Source organism: Zalophus californianus, chromosome 17 (genome assembly GCF_009762305.2).
Source record: "Zalophus californianus isolate mZalCal1 chromosome 17, mZalCal1.pri.v2, whole genome shotgun sequence".
Lineage (NCBI taxonomy): Eukaryota > Metazoa > Chordata > Mammalia > Carnivora > Otariidae > Zalophus > Zalophus californianus.
This window is the reverse complement of record NC_045611.1, coordinates 26,540,395-26,559,226: the sequence shown is the minus strand read 5'-3', so window position 1 is coordinate 26,559,226 and position 18,832 is coordinate 26,540,395. Positions and strand designations below refer to the sequence as shown.

The window sequence follows — 18,832 nt, the reverse complement described above, 5'->3', positions numbered from 1 at the left end:
AGTTCCAAGCAGCCTTGGAACTGGGTATTCAGCTGGTGGATAGAGGACCACTGCATGCCAGCACCAGTGGTTATATCCAAAGACCATCAGTCCGACGACTTCAGTAAAAGATGCAGTGGTGGGCAGATGAGGCTCCTGCTCATCCGAGAGTGAAGTTCAAATGGGACTCTGTTGGGCCCCTGCACGTTATTTTTAAAAAATTTTTTGTTATGTTAATCACCATACATTACATCATTAGTTTTGGATGTAGTGTTCCATGATTCATTGTTTGTGCATAACACCCAGTGCTCCACGCAGAACGTGCCCTCTTTAATACCCATCACCAGGCTAACCCATCCCCCCACCCCCCTCCCCTCTAGAACCCTGTTTGTTTTTCAGAGTCCATCGTCTCTCATGGTTGGTCTCCCCCTCCGATTTCCCCCACTCATTCTTCCCTTCCTTTTTTTTTTTTTTTTAACATATATTGCATTATTTGTTTCAGAGGTACAGATCTGTGATTCAACAGTCTTGCACAATTCACAGCACTCGCCATAGCACATACCCTCCCCAATGTCTATCACCCAGCCACCCCATCCCTCCCACCTCCCCCACCACTCCAGCAACCCTCAGTTTGTTTCCTGAGATTAAAAATTCCTCGTATCAGTGAGGTCATATGATACATGTCTTTCTCTGATTGACTTATTTCACTCAGCATGACACCCTCCAGTTCCATCCACGTCGTTGCAAATGGCAAGATCTCATTCCTTTTGATGGCTGCATAATATTCCATTGTGTATATATACCACATCTTCTTTATCCATTCATCTGTCGATGGACATCTTGGCTCTTTCCACAGTTTGGCTATTGTGGACATTGCTGCTATAAACATTGGGGTGCATGTACCCCTTCGAATCCCTACATTTGTATCTTTGTGGTAAATACCCAGTAGCCCCTGCATGTTATTTTTAAAATTTATTTTTTAATTCACATACAGTAAAATGTACTTTTTTGGGGGGGTGTACAGTTTTGACAAAGGCACCGAGTCATACAACCATCGCCATATTTAGGATACAGACAGTTCCATCAACCCCCAAATTTCCTCCTGTTATCACCTCCCAACCGCCATGATGAATCCCTGGCAACCACAGTTCTGTTCTCCATTTCCTACATTTTGCCTTTCCCAGAACGTCACATAAATGGAATTAGTAAGTAGCCTTTTGAGTCTGACTTCTTCACTTAGTACCATGCGTCTGAAATGCACATTTTAAAAGCTTGCTGCATATTCCTCAAAGTGTTGCTCCACCATTCTACACCCACCCCTCTGCCCAGGGATATTTTATAACACTTGCCAGCCCCCTGCATGCTTACTTTTGAAGGCTTCCCAACAGCATTTCAAATATATTAAAAGGTAGCCATTTTTCATATTTAAGGTTACTTTTCCCCTGTGTTTTCTTGAAAAGATCTTTAAAAATTGCTTTTGAAATTACTTGATTTGGTGATTGCGACACTTCACTATTATGAAAAAATATTTTTTTTAAGCAGATAACAATGAAGCTCATAGGATTGGAAAGACATGTAATTACATTTATTAATTTTTATTTTGTAACTTTCTTATGGGAGCCCCAACACCTTTTTCTTTTTACAGGTCTCAAACATTCCTGCTTCCCTGGAAAGCTCAAAGACTGGGCACCGTGTCCCAAGTGCCTAACAGAGTCCTACAAGAATTCCATGGCTAAAGGCATCATGGTTCCAACCTACACCAGTGAGGGAAGGAAAGAGAAGGCTGCTTTCTCTGAATCATGGCAATGCCCTAAGACAAAGCAAAACATATGGCACAGTAATTCCTTTTTAGGATTTTATCTCACAAACACGATGTACTGTGTAAAAATGTATGTGCAAATGTGTTCACTGCAGCAGTACTGGTAATAGCTCTGCTGAGAGTCTATCATCAGTCAGAGATTGCTTTGCCTGTGGTTTGTCACACACAGGGACACCACCCAGCCACGAGAGCAGGTGAGGTAGATCTGTATGTGCTAACAGTGAAATTGTCACAACTCAGGGAAAACACAAGTTACAAAAAAAGAATGTATAGCCTGGTGACATATCTGTAAAAATAAAAATTGTCATGATTTTTTAACTGTTAGTAAACATGAAGGAAAAAAATTGCAAGATATACGCCAAATGTAACCACAGCTACCTCCAAAGGAAGAAAGAGTTTTCGTATGCGTGTGTGTGTGACGGGATGGTGGGGGGGTGCGGTGGGGGAAGGCTTTCATGATTGACTTTTAGGTAACATTCGAATTTTTTGCCATGAGCATATTATTACTTTGGTGGTCAGAAAAGTTAAACAAACATTACTTTAAACAGCCCAAGCTCAAGCAGGAGCATTGACAAGATGTGAATCGATGTTCTGGATTTCCAAGCACGTTGTGGATGAGCTTTATAGACTGTTTTTGGGTAAGCAGGTCCCTTGTCCCCTTCTCTCAAGGTCAAAAAAGCCTAAGCAAAAACTCCTCCTTTCCCTTCATTCCACTAACTCTCTCCCACCCAGTAGTAATCATCCACAAAAAAGACACTTATCTGATATGCTTGAGAGGTTTCTGGAAAACAAGACTTTCCCACGGGGAAGTTAAAGAGCACCTTGGTTGAGAAGATAAATGGGGAGCTAGCATTCAAGTTCTGCATGGCATCTAAGAATTCCCAAGTCAATCAACACCTACTCTGAAGTGACCCTTCTCATCTGGGAAGGCTCTCAAATGCCGGCAGGTCAACACGGAGGTGATGTGCCATGTAGATAAACGTGCACACACAAAGCACCATGTCTGTAGGAGCTTCGGGGGTGTGCTCATTATATCAAGGTATGGAGAGACCGTCCCCCAGAGTCCTGGGAGGCCACGAGAAATTTGCAGAGCCTTGAGTCAAAAGGGCCGCGTGAGAGAGCCTGCTTGAGAAAACCAGGCCTGCGATGCTGTTGGAAAGTCCCAAGTCCATCCACTCGGTGTCCTGTTGGCCTTACAAAGTCGGCTGGCAGTGGGCTTGCAGGCCCTCCTTGCTGGTGTCCGGGGGCCAGGCACAGTCTAGGGCTCCCACACCTGTGGAACTGCTTGGATACGACAGAGGCTGCTCCAAGGGACACTGACGCCGTGGCGACCCTGAGGGGCCTCTTTGCTTTCCCCCCACAACTGCTTCAGAAACTGTGAGTGTCCACACCTGGGTTCCCACAGTCACCTGTTCGGGACAAGCAGCAAAGACAGAAGAAGGAATATTGTGGGACCAAGTGGCTTTTGTGGGGAACTAGTGGGCGCCCCCGCGCCGCGTGGGCATCGGGGTCTGCCCGGCACTCCTGCTCGTGACAGGCTGTGGGAGGGCGCAGGCCACAGCCAGAGGCAAAGCTGGGCGGCCACCAGGTTGAGGCTGCTTTGACCTCCCCGCTGCACGGCTGTCCTGGGACGGCAGGCCTGAGGGAGCTGGGGAAGGCTGGTTTGTAAAGTGGGTCTCGTTTTCACTTAACAAATCTAACCAGTGCTTCAATCGCACCCTCTCTCACAGCCGACCAGGCCGCTTTTCCTTCCAGCTCATGGGAGCTTCTGAAGGCCACGAGAAGCAGCCCTTGGATCTGGACCTGAGACCCCTAACCCATTCCCTGCTGCACGACCGCAGGCTCAACCAGCCTCCAAGGTAAGACGCTTTTCCAGAAGGGGCCAGGGGGAAGGGGGGCAGGATGGCAAGGTAGAATGAACCATGGAGACCCCAGCGATAGGAAAGCAAATAAGGGGCTAAGGCATCTCCCGGAGATCACTAGAGGTGACATTTGTTTACCGCCTAGTCACTGGGTTAGAAGGAAGGGTCAAGGCAAAACATGGCTCTCCTGGCTCGCCCCGTCTACTGGAGTCACCTGCAGTTTGCCCCATTCCCAGGAGTAGTCAACGATACCTGTTCAACTTCTCATCTCTGGTCAAGAGCTTCCTTCAAACTGGCCCTCCTCACCTCCGGGACTCCCCCTGCTTTCCTCTGGCTAGAACCTGGCACGAATGCTCTTCTATTTCACTCAGTCCTCTGTGGCCACGGGTCTCGGTTCATGGCCCCTTCCACACTGAAAACTCTCCATACATTTCTTTTAAAACCTTTTATTCAATAATATATACTTTTAAAATTATAATATGTAACTGCCCATCATGCCATAGGTTGCCCCCGTGCCCCCACTGTGGAGTCTGTGGTCGGCTAGTTACCGTGGTCTGCTGGAAAAACAGGTGGCCACAGGCTGAGTCAAGGGGGCGCAGGGGGGCAACAGTAACCAACAACCATTTTGCATACCCTTCACATTTCCCATGCTTTCTGGGTCAGGAGGAAGTCAACAGGAAGCCAAAGGCGTGTGAACCTTTTACATTCGGAAGTGAGGTTTGATATACGGTGGTGGGCTGCCCTTCGGTTGGTCTGGTTCGTGCTGGCCAAACCTGCCACCATTTTGTGTCTGCTCACGGAACGTGATCTCTCTACACACGTTAAGACGTTTGATTTGGTTCTTGTTCTGCTTATGGAAAAGTGGGAGGAACCGCAACAGACCTGGGGAGAGAGACGGGAGGAGGGGAAAGATGGCATTAATCAATCTGACCCGGAGTGAGGACAGGCCTTCACTTGCCTGTGGCTTCCTTCTCTGGAAGAGTGCTGGGAGCAGTGTGCAAGCTGGACTTTCCCATGCCACTTTGTGGAAAACCTAGTAAGAGCTAACTTTATGGTCTCAGGTTTCAAGCAATACCCTCTTCCTTCCTCCTGTGATCACCACTCACAGAGACGGTCTCAGGCACGGTCTTCTGGGAAGAGCAAGGGGAAAGCTCCGGACATGGCGTGCGTTCCCCAAGCCTCCCCACCTCTTGGGTCCAGAACACGGATTTAGAAGCATGGAGGCCTCTTGACCATTCTGCGCCAGCCGAGCCACAAGCTCAGCAGTCCAACTCCAGATCCCCATCAGCCCTGACCCAATTTACTCAGGACATCTCGGGACTAATAATCAGATGACTGTATTTACGCCGGCAAAGTGCCAAGTCCACTAATAAACAAAGAGCAAAAAGGGAGCTCAAGTATTTTTTAACTCTCCCCTGGGAGCAGCAGTGTGGCATGGCCTGAAAACCCCGTTTCTCCTTCCATGTCCAGCCCAGTGAAGTGGGCGGTTGAGAGGCCAGCAGCAGAATTCTAGAAGCAATGTCTCAGAGATGGGCACTACAGCAAAAGGACTGTGCCTCCGGGAAGCAGTCACAGAAACATCGTTTCATGAAAACTTTCCCTGGGTCAAGGAAGGGTTCTATGTTCTTGATAAAGGCCACATGGCGCAGATTAAGAAAAGAAGGACTATCTGCCTTTAAGCACTTCTGCAACTGATTTCCAAGCGTCCAGCACCACAGAGGGATCCGTCAGGGAAAAGCACACTAATTAAAGACACCACCATCTGCCAAATGCAGACACACAATAGCGTGTGCCTGCTTGTGATGCACGGAATGGGGGCGGGGAGAGAGGTTCATCAACGCAGAGCACTCTGCCACAGAGGTGAAAGTTGGGCACTGAAATGGGCCAATCCCAGAAGCAGGTGCCCAAGGGAGAAGCAAGTACCAAGGAACCGCAGTGCCCCACTGGGACACCACTCTGGCCCCGCCTCTCTCGATAAAGCAAAGTTCCACACGAAGGTGGGGATTCACTGCATCCCCCATACATGCATCTTTGCAGTTCAAGGTGTACCCCGCCTCTCCCCCAAGACACAGGAAACGCAAGCCTAAGGTCCCCAGAGCAGTGGCTGGTCTCCCGCTTGGGAAGGTGGTGGTTATCAACATTTTTATTTATGAAAACAAGCTTGAACACGGCATTTGTCTTTTGTCTAAGGGCAGCAGGGCATCAGTCATACATCAATCATCCAGGGATACAAAGAGGTGGCCAAGTGTGTCGGAAGTGGTCACTTGGAAAGGATCACAACCCAGGCAGTAGTGCTTTTCTGCAAACAGAAGGAAAGAGTTGGCTCCACGGGTCTTGAAGATTTATCCAAGCTTTCCATGGGGTGTCAAGATTTCTGTCCCAACCTCTTAGTTACCATTTACAGCAAGAAAAGCCAGCAAGTGCAAAACTGTTAATTTATTGATTCAATGAAAGTTTTTTTTTGAACAATCCCCAATACATGCAGTTCAGGATTAAGTATCACATTTGTAGCACATTGTTGAGTCTCTACACAGAAGTACTCATCTCATCAGCTGTATAACCCATCACATCACTTTCCCCAGCCTCTACGGCACCTGCTCGTAGTTGTTTCCATGAACACATCCATAGAGCTCAAAAGTATATGTTATTACTGGTTTTCTTGGCCAGATGTTGCACCACCAGCTCCCCTCCCCCACTCCCACCCTGGGGTTAGTTTTTTAAAAGCAGGACATTATGCCATCTTAGATTGATTAAGCTCGCTGACAAACTCTGGCCTCTTGTGTGCTCCTGTGGACCCTGCTTTTGCTTTTGGAAGGGCTTAGATTTCAGTGACCTTAACTCCGCTCCATTATTATCCACCCTTATTTATTGTAGGCGGGAAGTTTGCTTTTTCCTGTGGGTGCTCATGCAGTAACACAGGTTTCTAAACAAATCGTGTGGTCTGAACTGGCATTAAGGGAAACGGCTAAGTGGGCTCTCTTAGAACCATTTCAATGCATATATAAAAATTCTTCCAATTGCTGCTTGTGTTCCCCAAATAGTTTTGCTTCCATCCTTACTACAGCACCTGGGAGAATCTAAGTCATTTCCCTGAGTAGGTGTGGGCTGAGACCCACGGCCGCCAGCTCTCTGGGACTGGGCATCTGCCTCAAGGGCACCACCTTCCAGTCCCGATGGAACCACTCCAGGCATCGTGCCGATCTCAGGACCCAATTCCAGCTCACGAAGGTGGTGCCCCCTCTCTCAAGAAGTCACGCTCCCTCAAGATCTACCCTTTTCTTATTGGTTCCCTTTCTTTTAACCACCTCCTGCCTGAGCCCCCAAGGATTACAAGCTCTTCTGCCTTCTCCAGCCAAGCAGTCTGAGTCCCCTCATTCTCTGCAAGGGAACACTGTAGCTTTGAGCCTTGTGAGCAGTCATGTGCTAGAGAATGTCTGTTAGAACTGGCGCGGCGGCCGGTATGTAGGCGCCTGCCTCAGACAGCCGCCATCGGCTCTGCTGTCATTGGTGAGAAGACCCAGGAATGCTTGGTCTGCACTGTCTGCTTGGCTTCTCCCACCCAGTCCCCTCCCACAGGGACGGGACAGGAGCGGGCAGCTGATACGATCCAGGGGAGAGCGAACTGCAAGCAAGCTGCAGATGAAAAGATCGCTTGGCATGTCATCAGTTCTGCTCTCGCCATGGGGCTTGTCAGCTGAAGCCAAGCCTTGCACTTATGCTCACTTGTGGCCCATCAGCCCTGACAGACCGTCTGTATTTGGCATAAGAACTTTTTGTTCTCACCATACCAGGCCTATGTTGTTGAACACAGGCAGGACCTGAGATGATAGTGTAACACTACCCTGTTCCCCACATTTTTTGCTTTTCTTTAGGAAATAACTAAGTCCTTATCATAGGCACTTTTAACCAGTTATAAGGTAACAAAGCAAACAAAATGGCTAATCAAAAATACTGAGATGAACTTAAATAATCTGCTGACCGAAAAGGGTATTGGGTGGGTAAATATACCATAGCTGAGTCTGAGAGCAGACTCCCACTCATTCATTCACACACACTCACTCACTCACACACACTCTCTCTCTCCTTCTTCTTTCCCTGCCCCCTCCCCCCACCCACTTTTGGAACTCTCCATGACCATCTCCTAGCCCAGGTTAAGTACTCTGAAATCTTGGGGGAGCTAGGTCCATCTGGCCACAAGATGGCTCTGGAGATGGTTAAGAGAAAAGGTCTGGACTGGACTCACTTCGGTTTGGGAAAGAACAACCTACAGCTAGCTAGCCAGCCAGCCAGCCAGCCAGCCAGCCAGGTGTCAAGACCAGACTCAGAAAGGGGCGAGCATTTTAAACTCAGTCATGCTGTCTAAGGCAGAAAGAGAAATGGAAAGTATAGGTGGTGGAGAAGCAAACCATGCATAAAAAGAATTATTCCTGTGTCAGAGCTGCAGTCACGGAGCCCCAGGAAAGGCAGGTTAGTTGTGTCTGCACCGACTAAACCATGATTAATGGACAGAGGCAGTACACCCATCACCTGACTATACTCCTCTAGATGCTTTCACTGCCTCTGGGGAACCCAAGGGGAAGAAACGGGGTTACTACTTCACCAAGACCCTCCAGTATGCTCCCCCTGCCTGGTCCAGACAGGCAACTTAAAAAAAAAAAAAAAAAAAAAAGTTGGGAGGGGGGAGAGTGACAGAGGAGGAGATGAGAGGTAGGGGGCAAAAAAGACACAAAGTGGCACATCTCCCTGATAATTACCAACAGTGTTGCCTAGAAGGGCACATCAGAAGGCTTCCTTGGCCTGACATACCAATATAGGTCCAGCTGAGAGCTCATGCCGTGGCTTTGACTTTCAAGTAGAACAAATGTATACCTCAATATACAGAATGTGCAATACAGGCAGGTAGTATTGGTATGAGAATCTTACCTAATTGCATTTTCTGGCTTTGGGGACTTATTTTTAATTTTCAATCTGTAAGCTCAACTCTAGTTAAGAGTTTTATTTGCATTTTAAATTCCCACCGACCAAACGACAAAAATACAATCTACATTTAGAGATAGGACCTGCTACCAATACCAGTACAATTTTATTGGAATATGGAATGTAAACAGATGTTTTCAAACAATCTAACCTTATAAAAATGTATGGCATTATTAAATAGCTAATAAAGAAATCCTATGGTCTGATGTGGGTAGACACCTCGAGCTCTAGCCTAGCTGTAAAGTCCCCACAGCTGTGGCATGGCTCTGCCGCTGGGGGAGGGGACTGCTTGCAAACCAGACTGGTGACAAGTCCCCAAAATGAAATCAGCTTGACTGTTTTCTTTTTAAAGCAGAATCTAGCTTCCTTTGCTGACATGAAGGCTGGCACAACGGATCCCGAGCTTTGACACTGGCTCCAGGAACTCCAACTAACCCGCCAGGCCCCTCGTATGATGCTCTGCTCAGTCGTCGGGGAACAGGCTGGCCCTGCACACGACCCCAGTCCCTGCACATGAGAAGGACAGCTCTGCCATCACGTTCACACATGACCTCTCGGGAGTGTCAAAATGCAGCTTACCCTGATTACAGAGGGAAATTGCTTCCCGTGGAGATAAAAAGAGGCAAAAAAGGGTGGGGGGGGTGGGAGTACATTTTTCTCACCCAATAGCTCATTCCTAAATACATTCTAATAAGATGTTTCTTTCATTCCCCAACCTGCCTGAAGACCGACTTTCCAGCTTTCATTATGGTTGTGATCAAAAAGCCTCTGTTTCAGAGAGGTGCACGAAAACAGGCACACACACTGGGATGTATGTGCTGGGATATGGTGAGGTTTTCCTTACAAGGCTGCAAAAGGAAAAAAAAGGCTACACGGAAAAAATAGCAACAAGATTTTATGGTTAGGCAAATCAACAAAGGTTACAGTGAGCTCCAAGTTATGCACTTCGCATCAAACTTCTGAGGAGACAGATGGACCTGTTCACGGCGTCACAAGGTTTCAAGTGATGCCTGCTGACGGCAAAAGGGGCCTCTTGTGAGTGACTGCAGTTTGCTCCCAAATGAATACACTCGAAAGAAAACTGCAGGGATGAGGTACATTTCCTAGAGAGCTCATGTCATAAAAAAATACATAAAACATGAATTTGTAAAAGAGCTTAAAAAAAAAATACTGTCACTGTTTTAATATCTCCTTTACGTAAATGAGGCTGGTGTGTCAGTATAGACTGCTGACGTTTTGCTAAAACTTGAGCCTGAATCTCACCAAAGGAAACCCAGACCACAGTGGAATAGATAGGAAGTCAGATATTCAGAGCTTGTTGACTGAACGGGTTAATTCAACAGTGGTCTCCTGTTAAATAAAGGTAAATGTACAACAACTCCGAGTCTCTCATCTCCCATGCATTCCAAAGGGAGCGTTCCCTCAGGTCCTGAACTATGTGCATTGTCACGCTGCCGCAGCGGCAACTCCCTGCAGACTAGTACTGGGGGATTTCTTGCTTTTTGACAGTTAGGTCTTTACTCTTCTTTGCATTTAGAAGGAATGACTAGAATTTCTTTTTATCACATTGTAGTTTTCCTTCCAGATTTGTGTTTGGTTGGTTGGATTTATTGGCAAGCATCAATGCCGCATTACCCGTCGCCTTCCAAGTGTTCACCGGGCCGCCGTGAGGCCACTGGAAAGCACAGCATTGTCTGCAGAGGGCTGGGACTGCTCCTTCACCACGGGGTCTGCAAGAGAACAGGATGGAAATCAGGTGAATCTGGGCTGGAAGGTGTGGGAGACACCATCATGAAAAACCCCCCTCCGCAGTGGGGTACAGTGAGATGGACAGACTGACGAGAAAGCCAGGGTCAGAAGGACAAGAGAAATTACAGGACTAAGGTGAGAGAAAAATCAGACACTGAAAAATAATCAGGGGAATCTGCTCTTCTAGTCAGCTCCTGCACTTCCCTCAGAGGGCAAGTTCAACTACGGAGACTCCTGGAGAAGAGAGGCCCACAAACACTGACTTCCCACTGTTCAAAATCACTACTAATCTTTTATGTGTTATTTTCCTTGAATGCTAATGTCAGATCCAACCCCCAATTTCTTCAAACCACGTGCAGTAATGAGCACTTTGGAGCAAAGGAATGAAAAGAGCCATTAGAAGACCTATCAATTTTAAGCGACAGTCATTTGAAACACTTTTTTTTTTTTTATACAGAAGATGTGTATTCAGAAAAGTGGACGGATCATGAATTACATTTTACAAACACCAGATTTCTTAATTGGATCTAACTCAAAAGGGTGAAAATAGCTTCTGGTGCCAGAAATTGGAAAGAGGACCCCTGAGGTGCACTTGTCCGAGGTCTAGAAGTCCAAAGGGTAAAACCTTTCCAATTTGTTGTCTGCTAATGTTTATGGACCAGCAGGTTCAAGATTTATATTATTCAGGTAAGATCTGCTTAATCTTCAGAGGGAAAGAAAAGAAAGGAAGACCGCATACTGGCCAAGCCAACAGACAGGCTGAAGGTTTTCTTCTCCATTCAGAGTGAGCTGAGACGGGTCCCGTAACCTTTATCCCCAGTCTCCTCTGTGCCTGGACTGAGTCATCTTACGTTGCCAGGATTAAGGGGAAAGTTTATTTGAGACATACTTTATTGGGGGGAAGGGCTGTACACATGCAGACAATACACAACCACAGGCATTGAATACACACACGCACTTGGAAGTGAGACCTAAAAATTCTTCAACTGAGGTAGGATTTTAGTGGGGTCTTTTATTTATTTATTTATTTATTTGAGAGAGAGAATGAGAGAGAACGTGGCGGGGGGGGGGGGGCAGAGGGAGAAGCAGACTCCCTGCTCAGCAGGGAGCCCGATGCAGGACTCGATCCCAGGACTCCAGGATCATGACCTGAGCCAAAGGCAGACACTTAACCAACTGAACCACCCAGGCACCCTAGTGGGGTCTTTCCACACCTGCTTTCCTTTCATCAAGTTCCTTTTATTTATTTAACTCATTTCCTTCTTTAAAAATATACTACGGTCACCTCATTACTTTTAACTAGTTTTCTGAGGGGAAAATATCTTCGATTAGGTTTCCACACAGACGTATATATTTGAAAACAATGTTTAGGTACTTGTGGTCTATCAACTCAGGGCCACAGGGAATAGGTCCACAGACCAGACTCAAGCGGAGCTAAGGCAGTGGACAAACACCTCTGCAGATCAAGAAACGGAACTGCAAAGCTGTCTCAACAGTCTAGAACTAATGAGGCCAAATTCCAAGGAAGAGTCAATCCAAATACCTAGAATTCTCTTGACTGGCCTCAAAGATAAAGAACAGAAGAATTTTTTCTTTAATAAATTACACCCCTGGAGACTCACAGAAGTACGGGTGCTCCATGGCCTCTTTGGCAGTCAGTCTCTGTTGATGGTCGTATCGCAGAAGTTTGTCCAGAAGATCTAGAGCCTCGGGGCTGACGAGGTGTCTGTTCTCACTATGGATAAAGTTTTCCCAGCGTTTCCGTGAATGTCTGAGAAGGAAAGGGAAGCATTAGTACCGAGAGTCTATTCAACAAGAATCCTGATGTTACTAGGGCTAAAAGCAACAAAATCTTAGAATACTGACTGCGCTGATTTCAAGCTTGTTAAACCTCCTTCTCACTGGTATCTGCCCCACCCCCAGAGGGCCACTCGCAGCATCCTGAAACAAAAACCGTGCTCTCTGACTGATAAATAAGAGGAGCGAAAACTTCGACATCATGATTTAGTATTGGTGGCACCTTCTTAGATCATTTCTTATGCCTCAGGCTTTTAGTCCATTCTGGCGAGGCACAGAGGAGACAGAGTTATTTTTGTTGTTCAGCAGAAATATTTAGAGATCTAGCCTCAGAAACACAGCGGCTCCATAAAACACTGTTTGAAAATTGTCAGCGCATTTACTTTTCAACACTATTGCACTGTACCTGCAAATATGCTTTAAAATTTGCTACCTTGTAGAAAATACATTACACAGAAGAAAAAACTATAAATCTCTTAATCAAAAAAGAATCACAGCTTTCTAACATTTTCCAGTAAAATAAGCATATGCTGTATCAGAAAGCTTTTTTCTGTAACAGGATTTTGTCTTCCATTTTCCACTGACTGACAGGTTATCTCTTAGAGAAGTACAATGATCAGAAGACACATGTAAACAATTCCCAAATATCTCAAAGCAAGTTAAAAAAAAAAATACGGGAAGAAAGGAGGAGACTTCAATTTTGCTATGATTAGCAAGCGATTTTGGTGAACAGTCCCACTTCTGAAATGGGGTACGTTAAAACCCTTGTTCTCTCTCCCTCTCTCTTACTTACTGTCCCAGGATATCGTTGAAGTGTGGATCTAGGTCTATGTGATACTTCTTCAGATACCCATACAGCTCATCTGTACCCAGAACCTTGGCAATGCGAACAAGCTGAAACACAAAACAAACTGACCAAATCACTGAGCACAGAGCTCACTGCAAGCCTGTGAGGATGTTATCCCAAGGCACTGGGGACTTCCACATCACTGAGTCCTCAGGGACCAGATGTAGGCTGGAGCCTGGGGCCGACAGGCGGCAGACCCCAGGACATGGCAGACCCCAGGACACGATGTTCACAGAAATCCAATTTCCAAACTGCCTTTAAAATGGTAACAACTTACAGCAATAATCTCCTAGAAGTTGACCAATTGTGGGGGTGTCACAAGCTAATGACTACAGTCTGGTTTTGTTAGTCAAGGACTGCCTGACTTCTTCACAGACTCACTCTGAAGTTGGGCATAAGAGAGCTTTATCTTTCTCTACGTTTGGGGGGCTGGTAACCACAGACAAAATGTCATGAAACTCTTTATCCTGAAGGAGAACTTAGTGCAGACGCTGAGTGATATTTAGTGGCTCGAGGATAGCACCCCTGTCATAGGACTCCACTTTCTTGGCATGTGCCCCACACGGGGGAAGAGCCAGTGCTTGCTCACCTGGTCGTAGTTGTCCTGTCCATGAAAGAAGGGCTCCTTTCGAAAGATCATGCTTGCTAACATACAGCCCAAACTCCACATGTCCAAGCTGTAATCATACATCTGGGGACATAAGGTCAGCCTGTCAGTTCAGTGAAGGGTATTACAAATGCGTTTCTCTGATCTGGATTTCTAGTCTTCAGCTGACCTTTGCACATATTTTAGAATTCAAAGGAATAAAAAAAAAGTCACGGAGAAAAGTCTGAAATTATCACTTTAGGCTGGGGTTTTGAATATATCCAAACTGACTGACTAAATAGCAAACAAGGAGAAGCCCCAAGGAAACACACAAAGAAGGCGGAGGTGCTTGGCTAAGAGTTTTACCTGATAGTCCACAAGGAGCTCTGGGCCCTTGAAGTACCTCGAGGCTACACGGACATTGTACTCCTGAGCAGGATGGTAGAACTCCGCCAGACCCCAGTCTATCAGTCGCAGCTACAAACATGACAGAAATTGAACACGTAAAGGAGTGATTCTAGACGCCCATGCCTTAGAACAAGGCCACATCACATTAGCTAACAATTACGTGGGCCACATGAAAAATGTTAGCAAGTGCACTGGCAAAAATTACACTTTCAGCAATTGTGGAAGAGGTCACTTCTAGAGCAGAGCACTCAGAATCTTATGTGCTTTTTCTTTTTTTAAAATTTAAATGATCCTGGCTTATCATCCTGTTCAGATCAATCAAGCTTAAGCTTTTCACTCTGCGTCCGTATCACTAGCGTGTGTAGCACACTCCCCCGTCATTAACAGCCTCCATTATAAGCTCTAGCCACAACTGAAAGGTTTGGGGACGCAGGCCCCAGTCCAGCATTGAAGCACTGCTCCAGCTTTTCGTTCACCTCCTAGTAGCTGATTTGTTTACTCACCAACCAGGGACAACCAGAATTGGATATCAAAAACAGGAGGGACCCAAGTGTACTTTTAAGGCCAGGCAGATTGATTGGTCTGAGGGTCATTAAAAGAAGGAGAAACCATCAGCTGGAGTTTCTTTGCGAGGCCCTCTGGAAAACCATGACCAAAATAAACAAGGGACTACAGTGAGGCTAGGCTGTCTACTTTCCTTGTGTACCATGCTTATGCAAAGTAGAAAGCAACACTGAAGGCTGAAGAAGTAACAGTAACGTAAGTCTGCAGTACCACCTAGGTACTGGCCAGTGTTGTGGTCTGCTCTAGGCCTCCCCGGAAAGCCTTGTTGCTTCCTGGCTGCAATGGTACCTTCTTCTGCTGGTGATCTATCATGACATTGTGAGGTTTCACATCCCTGTGCATGATTCCCTTGCTGTGGCAGTAATCCAGAGCCTATGAGATAAGAAAACACAGAGAAAAGTAAGCAAACCATCTACCAACCCCCAATGCAAGCATATTCCTATTATTTGTGACAGCTTGACTTGGATACAGTCTCCCAAGGGTCAGCTTACTGTCTGTAACAGAGGAGAACAGACATGCTTCAGAAGGCCCCCCCCGCCCCCGCTCTCTGTGCACACTAGGCTGGCAGCTGGTGGAAAGGGGGCTATGTTAGGGAGGGGACACGGAGATTCTTCCTACTTAGGTGTTAGTAGGTAACACTTCACCAGCCACCTGGATTTAGAAATCCTACATTAATCTGTTGGTCTAACTCAATGGGTTTAAAACCAGATCTGGGACACTCACTAGAGTCCCTCTCACCATGGTTCAAATGGCACACAAGAGTCCCTGTGGGGATGAACAATGACATCACAACGTGTCATTCAACGTGGCTTGTCTTTTAGCCCAGTCCCCCATGTGTCCGGTCCTTCGAGATTACCAAGTATTCTAGTATTAGTATTTTCTTTTAAAAACAACCCTTGAGCCAGGGGCCTTTAAGAATTCTATTTTTACTCTAAGGGAAGATATTGCTTCCTACAAGATAGATGATATGCAGATAAGATTTTAAGCGTACAAATCAGTGATTTCTTTTAGGACATTCACAGCGTTGTGTAACCAGCACCACAATCCAGTCTTGGAACTCTGCCACCATCCCAAGAATTCCCCTTCAGCTTGCCTGTGATCAATCCCCATCCCCCCTTGCCCCCTACCTCAGCCATAACCACAAACCTGCTGTTACTACCGATCTGCCTTTTCTGGGCATTCATAAAATGAAATAATACAATATACAGTATTCTTCTTTCCCTCAGCATAATGTTGCCGAGATTCATCTGTGTTCCCTTTTTCTTGCTGAATAGTATTCCACTGTAAGGCTGTACTAGTTGATGGACATCTGGGTTGTTTCCAGTTTGGGGCTATCATGAATAAAGCTGCTTAGGAATATTCACATACAGGTCTCTGAGAGGACCCAGGCTTTCATTTCTCTTATGCAGATTCTTAAGGGTGGAAGTGCTGAGCTGTCTGTTTACGTCAAACTTTTTAAGAGTCTGCCTAATTGTTTTCCAAACTGCCTGCTCCATTTTACATCCCCAGCAGTCACGTAGGAAGGTTCCAGTTTCGCCACATTCTCGCCAACAACTCGTAACTGGTTCACCCTTGGGATTATCGCTGTTCTGGTGGGTCTGAAGTGGGACCTCACTGTGGATTTGAATTGTATTTCCTAATTGGGTCATCAAGTTGACATCTTTTTGGGTGTTAGTGATCATCCTGTATCCTCTTTGGATAAATACTGAGTCAAATCTTTTTTACCATTTTTATCTTTTTTTTTTTTACCATTTTTTCTTTGGGTGGTTTGTTTTAGATAATACAAAAACTTGCTTCTAATTCTCCCTTTCTGAACATAGTAACTATTCCCATACATTTCAAATTAGGACCTCTGGCTTGTCTTAAAAAGCACTGCAGCCTATCTGAGTCCCATGATTTACTCCTCCGGTAATAATAATCACAGCAACCCATCACCTTGTGCTTCCTACTATGTGCTTGGCACGGAGTGCTTTTAGGGGAGTTTTCCACAGGACAAGATAAGGTTTTTCCACCTTGGCACTGCTGACATTTTGGACTCTGGATAATCCTCTGTTGTGGGGAGCTGTCCTGTACGCTGCAGGGTGTTTAACGGAATCCCTGGCTTCTTCCCACCAGATGCCAGTAGCACTCTTCCCCAATTGTGACAACCACAAATGGTTCCAGATTTTGCCAAATTGACCTGGTTGAGAACCACTGGACTAGGTCAGAGAACGATCCCCAGGATAAGCATTCCAAGAATAAACAAATTTTGCTTTCCCCAGACACAAAAAAGTAGACATCGTATGATGCTTTATATATGAAGGTTAAAAAACAGCCAAAACTAAACTATGGTGGTAGGAGTGAGAAGAGTATCTTCAGAAAAGGGGATCCTGAAGAGAAGAGAGCCTTCTGGGGTATTCATAATATTCTCTACCAGCCCTGTCCAACAGAACTTTCTGCAATGCCAGGAATATTCTGTATCTGCACTGTCTAATGTGGTAGCCACTAGCCACATGAGGCCACTGAACACTTGAAATGTCGCTGCTGTGATTAAGGAACAGAATTTTAAATTAAAATTTAAATAGCTACCTGTGGGCAACAGCTACTGTACTGGGCAGCAGCACAGTAATATATAAATCTTGGTGAAGGTTTCACTTACGTAAAAACCCAAAAACCTGTACACTTAAGATTTATTCATTTATGGGGGCACCTGGGTGGCTCAGTCGTTAAGCGCCTGCCTTCCGCTCAGGTCATGATTCCAGGGTCCTGGGATCGAGCCCCGCATCAGGCTCCCTGCTCAGCGGGAAGCCTGCTTCTCCCTCTCCCACTCCCCCCGCTTGTGTTCCCTCTCTCTCTGTCAAATAAATAAATAAAATCTTAAAAAAAAAAAAGTTTATTCATCTATGGAAGTTCTACTTCAATTTGATTTTTTTCTTTGTTTTGTTTTCATAACAATAGGTGTAGCAAGATTCCACAATGGCTTTGTGGCAGTGCCTTATGAAACCAGGGCTCCTGAGGACAGACCTCCCCGGATCTGAATCAGGAGACCGCATTGTGTACCCAGGAACCACTCAAGAGCCCTCACCTCAATTTCTTCTACATTTTCCATGCAGCAGATTTCCTCTTCCTCATCCCCATTTTGTTCCCCGCCAAAGAGAAAATTTAACAAATGTTGATTCTGTTATTTTGCCTAGTCTTTGCCCAAAGGAATGAACTAATTAGGACCATAATACCTGGGATGTGAGAAACACTTGAGGAGAGCAGAGGCTGAACAAGTACAGTAAGTGAACAGATTCTTTTGCCAAGTTCACTAGTCGAGGACTCCCTGTGGCGTCGCGGACATGGTTTTAAATTCCTTAGGGGAGTTATTTCAGTTTCAAAATCTGGTATTATCTGACCGTTAAGCATGAAAGACATTTTTCAAGCTTCGTTCTGGGGTTCTGTGCCTCATTAGCAGAAAGAAGGCCCTTACTGCCTAGCCGCTACCTCCAAAAAGCAGAAGGGTTATGAGACACACAGTACTGAATGACCAGCCTGTGAAGACCTGCATTATCGGAATGTCTTCACCTGACCTAAGCACAACTGTACCAGGTTATCAATCTTCATCTTTGGTGTGCTAAGTGAAAACCACAAAATCTTAACACCTTACTTAAAAACAACAACAACAACAACAAAAAAACCAATTGTGAGATTTGGATTGCAGCTCTCATTGGGTGGATGCAGGGGGTTCTCCACAAAGCACCCGCAGGGAAGGAGCTAGCTGGACAGCTCGTAAGACCACAACACTGCAAACCCCTTCCCCACTGACGCCTTCCATTCTGGTCTGGAGAGGACATGCAGAAAGGTGTGATGAACCAAGCTCTACCTTCACGTTTCTGATCTTATTGACAAAGGAAAGACCCATTAGTTTTAAGAGTGGACTCTTAAATCCGCCACCTTGGTACTAATGACAAGTGGTTTGTATAAGCATTTCTAAGAAAACACATTTACCTCACAGAGCTAGTTCTTCAAACCCCCATTCCCTAAAGCTTAGCCTTAATTAAACTTGGGATTTTGTTCAAGTACCTGTTCACAATCCCATCAAAACTCCATCTTGGCAATTTTCTTCAATAATGCCAATAACTTAGTCATCTCTGTCTTTCAGAGGTTCTTGAGAGCCACACCCCCCATAAAACTTTATGTAATACCGTATATTTATACATGCATGGGGGGGGGGAGTTTATATGTTCTCATTAGATTCTTAGTGATCCATGACTCAAAACAAA

The 18,832-nt window shown here is 45.8% G+C and overlaps 1 protein-coding gene across 6 annotated transcripts in view; it reads right to left on the bottom strand.

The window, feature by feature from the left end:
• Positions 1-975: 975 nt before the first annotated feature.
• CSNK2A2 (casein kinase 2 alpha 2) overlaps positions 976-18,832 on the bottom strand; it is a 40,670-nt gene continuing 22,813 nt past the window's right edge. For 2 of the 6 annotated variants that reach the window (XM_027618625.1, XM_027618624.2), the window contains exons 5-11: positions 14,877-14,960; positions 13,983-14,093; positions 13,620-13,721; positions 12,977-13,077; positions 12,009-12,157; positions 10,273-10,367; positions 4,145-4,542 (exon numbers count right to left, since the gene is read on the bottom strand). In XM_027618625.1, the coding sequence (XP_027474426.1) occupies positions 10,291-10,367; positions 12,009-12,157; positions 12,977-13,077; positions 13,620-13,721; positions 13,983-14,093; positions 14,877-14,960 (624 nt within the window). In that variant the 3' untranslated portion in view covers positions 4,145-4,542; positions 10,273-10,290. Of the gene's footprint in view, positions 3,208-3,244; positions 4,543-9,516; positions 10,368-12,008; positions 12,158-12,976; positions 13,078-13,619; positions 13,722-13,982; positions 14,094-14,876; positions 14,961-18,832 lie in introns of those variants that run through there. The other 4 variants (XR_003524166.2, XM_027618620.2, XM_027618623.2 and 1 more) reach the window with 4 other exon arrangements.